At 34.8% G+C, this 6,213-nt stretch overlaps 1 protein-coding gene across 1 annotated transcript; it reads right to left on the reverse strand.

The window, feature by feature from the left end:
• Positions 1 to 3,006: 3,006 nt before the first annotated feature.
• On the reverse strand, positions 3,007 to 3,541 carry LOC112089240 (protein CLAVATA 3). The gene is made up of 3 exons (XM_024160285.1): positions 3,478 to 3,541; positions 3,336 to 3,382; positions 3,007 to 3,183 (listed from the first exon to the last, which is right to left on the reverse strand). Exons 1-3 carry the CDS (start codon positions 3,539 to 3,541, stop codon positions 3,007 to 3,009), a joined length of 288 nt encoding a protein of 95 aa, XP_024016053.1.
• Positions 3,542 to 6,213: the final 2,672 nt, after the last annotated feature.

Below are 6,213 nucleotides of genomic sequence, written 5' to 3' on the forward strand. Positions count from 1 at the left end.
GGGGGGCAAGAAGATTTTCTACACCCCAAAGCAGCTCGGCCAATGTTAAGAACCCAGCTGACCTCGCCAAAGGAAACCATGCATAGTTGAGCTAACCTCGTAGCTCATCGAAATCAAACAAAGGAACTCACTTATAAACAAGATAAGTGTTGAGCTAGTTTCATTTTTTACTCTCTTTTCTTAAAGCCGAGCTCATCTCGCCAGTTCGTAGTTACAACGTAACTCGCTGAAATACCTCGACATCATTGACATCGACATCCTAGCTAGATGCGCGATCCGTAAAAAACGCATTTCCAGTAGTGCAATTTCTTATAAGTCCCAAGGAACAAAAACCTTATGACTATACGAAAGTAAGCCGGGCCCAGTCCCGCATAATCTCTTAGATCGCACGAGTAAAAATGCCGAACACATCTTCGCTACTCGGATACGATCTAAGAAGCTAACAGGTGGACCGAGTTAATATTCGCACCTACAACATACTAAACCGAGTCCTTACTCGTAAACAAAACAGGATAAGCCGAGGTCTTACCTCGCACCTACAGATCTAATAAGCCGAGTTCTCACTTCGCATTTATTTCAGTCTGTATCTATATGTTCGATTAACCAAGTTCAAACTCGCATTATATTACTCGTCAATCTTGCAGCTATATAGCTCGTTGACCTCGCATCTTTGCGGCTCCTCGTTTATACGACCTTGCAGCTCGTCAACCTCGCAGCTTGTCGACCTCGCAGCTCGTCGACCTTGCAGTTCATCGACCACGCAGCTTTGCGGTTCCTCGTCTATTCGACTTTGAGCTCGTCAACCTCACAGCTCGTCAACCTCGTAGTTTCTCGATCTTGCAGCTCATCAACTTCGCAGCTTATCGACCTCGCAGCTTGTCGACCTCGCAGCTCGTCGACCTCGCAGCTTGTCGACCTCGCAGTTCTTCGCATATCTTGCAGTTCGCCGAACTCGAGCAGCTCTCTTTCAACGAACTGGGGGGAGGGCAATTGTTGGAGGTGGGTTTAGCACCCCCCTATTTAGCCCAACAGGCCCATCAAAATCCACCAGCATTACAATTTTGGCCCATTAACAAGGCCCACAAAATCATCCCACCGTCATCACGTCACCTACTCGCTCACTATAAATAGAAGAGAGGAGGAGACCAAGAAAGAGGATCTCGGAAAGGAGAAGAGAAATAGCTCGTGAAGGGATGAGAACACCCATCTCGCCAAAATCACTCTCACCTCGCCAAAATCACCATCACCTCGCCAAAATCACTCCCACCTTGCCAAAATCATCATCACCTCGCCAAAATCACCATCACCTCGCCAAAATCACTCCCACCTTGCCAAATTCACCATCACCTCGCCAAAATCATCATCTTCTCGCCAAAATCACTCCCACTTCGCCAAATTCACCATCACCTTGCCAAATTCTCTGCCACCTCGTCAAACTGATCTCACCTCATCACCTCGTCAAACTGATCTCACCTCATCACCTCGTCAAACTGATCTCACCTCGTCACCTCGTCAAGCTGATCTCACATCATCACCTCGTCAAGCTCACCTCACCTCGTCACCTCGCCAAACTCACATCACCTCGCCACTTCGTCAAACTCACCTCACCATGTCTTAAACTTTGTTCTTATTTCGTTGTCGACCTAAGCTTAATTTAACAGAAAATCTCCGAACTCTCCAACATAAGTTGACTTGTTTGACCCGTGCGAATCCACGTTCAACAATTAGGCCATTTATATAGCTTACATTTTGTAATCATATTTGACTACATATGAAAAATACTACATGTGCAAAATGTTTTCTAATGCGGTTTAATATTGTGTTACGGCAAAAGTTTTGGGATAACATCAGAGGTAAGAACGTAATTTTGGTCATCTCTCGTATTTCTAGTAATGATAGGAACATGAAGTGCATTATATAACAATAATATATAATTTCTTTTGTGTATCAATTAAGAAGCACTTAAATTTGACAAGAGAAAATACACTTAAAATTACATTTGAATAGTTTGAAGAGATAACGGAAAAGTGAACGGATAAGCGTTAAAGCGTTCTTTGAGCCTTTGAGGTGGGAAAGTGGTGACGTGAGCGAAATCGCCAGTGTCACATCTCAAGTGTCAGTCTCTTTACTCTTTTACAACAATAATATCGTTTCATATAGATTTGGTATCATTAAGGATAATAATTATCTCTAGGTTTGTTGTTACGCCAACACCAACATTATCTTTTCTTATTACTATATTTTTGTAATGATTCCTTTTCTTATTGTTTTTTAAGTATTACGATAGAAGTTTTGACTACAAATATGGTTATCTTTGACACTGACACTGCCTGTCACTGCCTCTAAGCCGATTCCATTTATACTTCCCACCACATCATCGATTCATCATCATCATTATGATATCTAACTAATTATTACTATCACTTCCATTAAATTAGATGCATTGACAATCGCAAAAGTACTAATACATTCCCCAACGCTACATTGCCGTGGAAACGTCATTAATTTTCTATCAGTACGTAAAAAACAATTTTCAGTTTTAACAGATATATAATATCGAGTAAAAAAGAATCGTAATGATATGGTGACCATTTTAAATGGTTTTTTTCATTTATTATACGTATGTGGCTAAATCGCAAAAGTATGATATATCGGAGAAACTTGAGTCTTTAATTTGCTGTTAATACGTAAAAGCCATAAATTTTAACAGGTAATATAAAGTAAAACATAAACGTAATGATGACAAAGACATCTTAATTTATAAACATGTTTTGTTTAGAGAATTATGCGAGATATATGGGAAAAAGGTAGAGGATGTTTTCATTCACGTTAGAAACAAAAACTAGTGCATAACTTACATCCACTATCATGAAACAAGCCTAAGAAAAAGAGAATGATTAAACAAAAAAGAAAATTCTCCCGAGATGAAACCGATTAAACAGAAGATGAAATATACAATACGAAATTAAATAAAAACAACAAAAGGAAGAAGGCTGGTGTGAGAGGTCAAGGGAGACGAGACTGGTTCCTTGGTTGTCTTGGTGGGTTTACATGATGGTGCAATGGGTCAGGTCCTGAAGGAACAGTCCTCAGCTCTTCATTTAACCCTAAACCTTTCTTCTTTTCTTCTTCATATCCATTTGCTCCTCCCCATTTATTCTCTTTCTTCATCACCATCATCATCTGCCAAATCAAAACCATTCTATTATGTTTCACATATATAGATATCTAAGTGTGAGTATGTGTTTATGAAGGTTATGAAAACTAGAGCAATGAAACAGTTGATGGACTTAGACTGCAAAACTTGAGAGGCTTTAGTACAAGTTGAGGCAAACCTTGCGAGTGGGAAGTGCATGAACATGAGCATGAGCGTGAGTGATATCTGTAGTAAACATTGGAGAAATGTAAGATTAATATGTGAACATGAGTGATAGATATATAGAAGAAAGACACAGACAAAGAGAGAGAAAGAGAGACCGGAAGCATCATGCAAGAACATGATGCAGAAGAGCAGCAGTAGTACTAGACTTCTAGAATCCATTTTGTAAAAGGAGAGAAATAGACAGAGAGAGAGAGATAGAGATTGTTCTTCACTGTGGTAATGAGATATGAGAGGGGGACAATCCAATTTATAGCCTACAAGGAGGACTTAAGGGATGTTCTAATTTTTTTTTTTAACTTTAACCGTAGTAACTATTTTGGTTGCTTTTTGATAATAATATAAATATATGGTACGGTAATGTTCGAATCGACAGACTCGATGGACGATGGGCATATATATGATGTCGAAATAAATATATTACGTGGTATATATTGTAGAGCACATGAATGTTTAAAAAAAGAAGGAAAAAATCACTCGTTTGGAATATACAACACTTATACAATTATGTATTTTTCTCTCGAGTACAGTTGTGTTTCCTTTATATTATTTAAACTTATACTGGATTAGTGAATAAATTACGAGTTCTGGTCTAGAATTTTTTTTCTGTATATACACATGTTTTATGTGGATATATACTAATCATGCACACTTGACTAGATATATCATCATGTTAATTTTATAACACTGGTTCCCAGGAGTAACCGTATTGTTTCATTATCAATACATGTAATCTTTCTATATCAGTATCAAATTTCAAATATGTCAAAAAATATTTTTTTTTTATGAAACATATATTTCACAAAATATAATTTTTTTTTCTCTGTTTCCTTACTAAGACATGAATTGATGTTTTTCCTTACAAGTTGTGTGAAACTAAACTAAGCTTCTCGCAATACTAAATATATGTAAAAACATTTTCATTGAGAGTAATAGAGTATCACATTAAACTAAGCTAGAGTGTTTATGGATCATGTGATACTCTCAATGAATTCATGAATTCAAAAAAAAATCCATGAATTCCATGTAAAAAAAAAGAATAGAACAAGAAAAAAGAAAATAGAACAGAAGAAACAACATAGAATTTGCAGCGTTCTATTTTCTTGTTCTATTTTTTTTTCTCTTGTTTTATTTTCTTTTTAATCTACTATTTTTTTTATTCTAAATAATCTTTTTTTATTGATCAATTAATTTAAAATTAGTAAAATAATAAATTAATAGATTTTTTAATAAAAATCAAATCACGTATTACTACGTTCATCTAGAATTTTCGTTTTGTTCCTGAAATGATATCAATTACGGAATAAAAGTTACATGCATTCATTTATGGTACAATATGGATACCTTAATTTTCTTGAGTAATCAATGATGCCAAATCTATTTGCTGGCAGGAAAAAAAAAACTATAGAGATTTATGCCGACGGCGCCGTATCGAGGGTACCATCGGCTGATGTCATGTGGCAGAGTATGATACCTGGAGGCTAGAATTCGACACGTGTCAAACCTGATGGTGTCAGATCCCAGCCGTCCGATGATAGCAAATACTTCTCTATTATCTCTCTTTTTTTACGTTTTCAGATTCCGTTGCTTCGTTTACTTTTAAAATTTTTTAACCATAATGGATTTAGTTACCACCATTTTCTAATATTCTTAACATAATTCTTAGAATAACTGGATGGTAAAAAAAAATACTGTAGTTGATACAGAAAGTAGCAATAAGAGCAAGCGAAATATCGTATGATCAATTGTTGGACGATTTTGAATTTTTTTTCTTTAAATTGTTATAGGATATAAGGATATTTTTTGTACCATGTTTTTCTATATGTAAACGTATAATTTATTGAATAGAAAATAGACTTTGTGATTATGGGTTTATAGTTTTTTTGTTTACTTGATATTTATGATTTAGTCCATAATGATAAATTAGACGCTTAGACAGATGTATATAACGATTAAACATTATCTATTTTATAATAATTAAGTAAATTATAAAATTGTATATACTTAATTCCCACTTTTAGTTACAAATTAGACATCTACCGATTGCCATTTACCTTTTTTTGTGTTTGTCATTTACCAAATTGACTCTAAATTGAGAATATGTATCAAGTTATGGATCCATGGCTCAGTTTATTCAATTTAATAATCCATCAGGACCATCACGAATCTCTTGTATATATTTCTAGCTCTATTTTTGGGTTGGGTTTATATACGCACCTTAACAATGTTCCATTCTTTATTTGTAAATTATTGGTTTATTAATTAATTTGAATTATTGTAAGTTTTTCAGCTTTGTTAAATTATAAATATTTTTATGTCAGTTTTTTCCAACAATATATTGTATATGTCGCTGTCTACATGTTGTCGATTTGTTACCGATACTGTGATATCAGGAAATATGAAACAGCCTGGAAAATGCAATGAGAGGAAGAGAGTAAAAACAAGAAAAGACGAGTGTAACGTTAGCGACAAGAGACTGATTGAAGAAGTCACAAAGGTCAATTCTGAGTTTTTTTTTTAAAAAAAATATATCCTACGTTCATTAATTGGTTCTTTGTCTAAAAACCTACTTGAGTTGAGAGCTCCATACAAAAAGAATATATAAAAGTGTAAGATTCTGCAGCATATATTATTTAATTCTAGTAATTATAACCAATAATAACAAAATGGAAATTCAAAATCCAAATCTTTTGACTTCTTTCGAATTTATCTAGGTGATTTTTTTTTTTCTTTTGGTATAATATTTATATAAATTCTTCCCTCATGGTATTAGTTATCATGACTGCAAATATCTCTTATGCCAAGAGCCAAAAGGTCATGTTTATCATTATATC

This window comes from Eutrema salsugineum, unplaced genomic scaffold, assembly GCF_000478725.1.
Source record: "Eutrema salsugineum unplaced genomic scaffold, Eutsalg1_0 scaffold_12, whole genome shotgun sequence".
Classification (NCBI taxonomy): Eukaryota; Viridiplantae; Streptophyta; class Magnoliopsida; order Brassicales; family Brassicaceae; genus Eutrema; species Eutrema salsugineum.

Excerpts from the sequence above, each read along its gene's own strand:
- LOC112089240 (XM_024160285.1), bottom strand. The coding sequence starts at position 3,541 with ATGGATTCTAGAAGTCTAGTACTACTGCTGCTCTTCTGCATCATGTTC. Across the intron at positions 3,383-3,477 it reads GTTCTTGCATGATGCTTCCG|ATATCACTCACGCTCATGCT; the intron begins GTCTCTCTTTCT and ends TGTTTACTACAG. Across the intron at positions 3,184-3,335 it reads ATGCACTTCCCACTCGCAAG|ATGATGATGGTGATGAAGAA; the intron begins GTTTGCCTCAAC and ends TTGATTTGGCAG.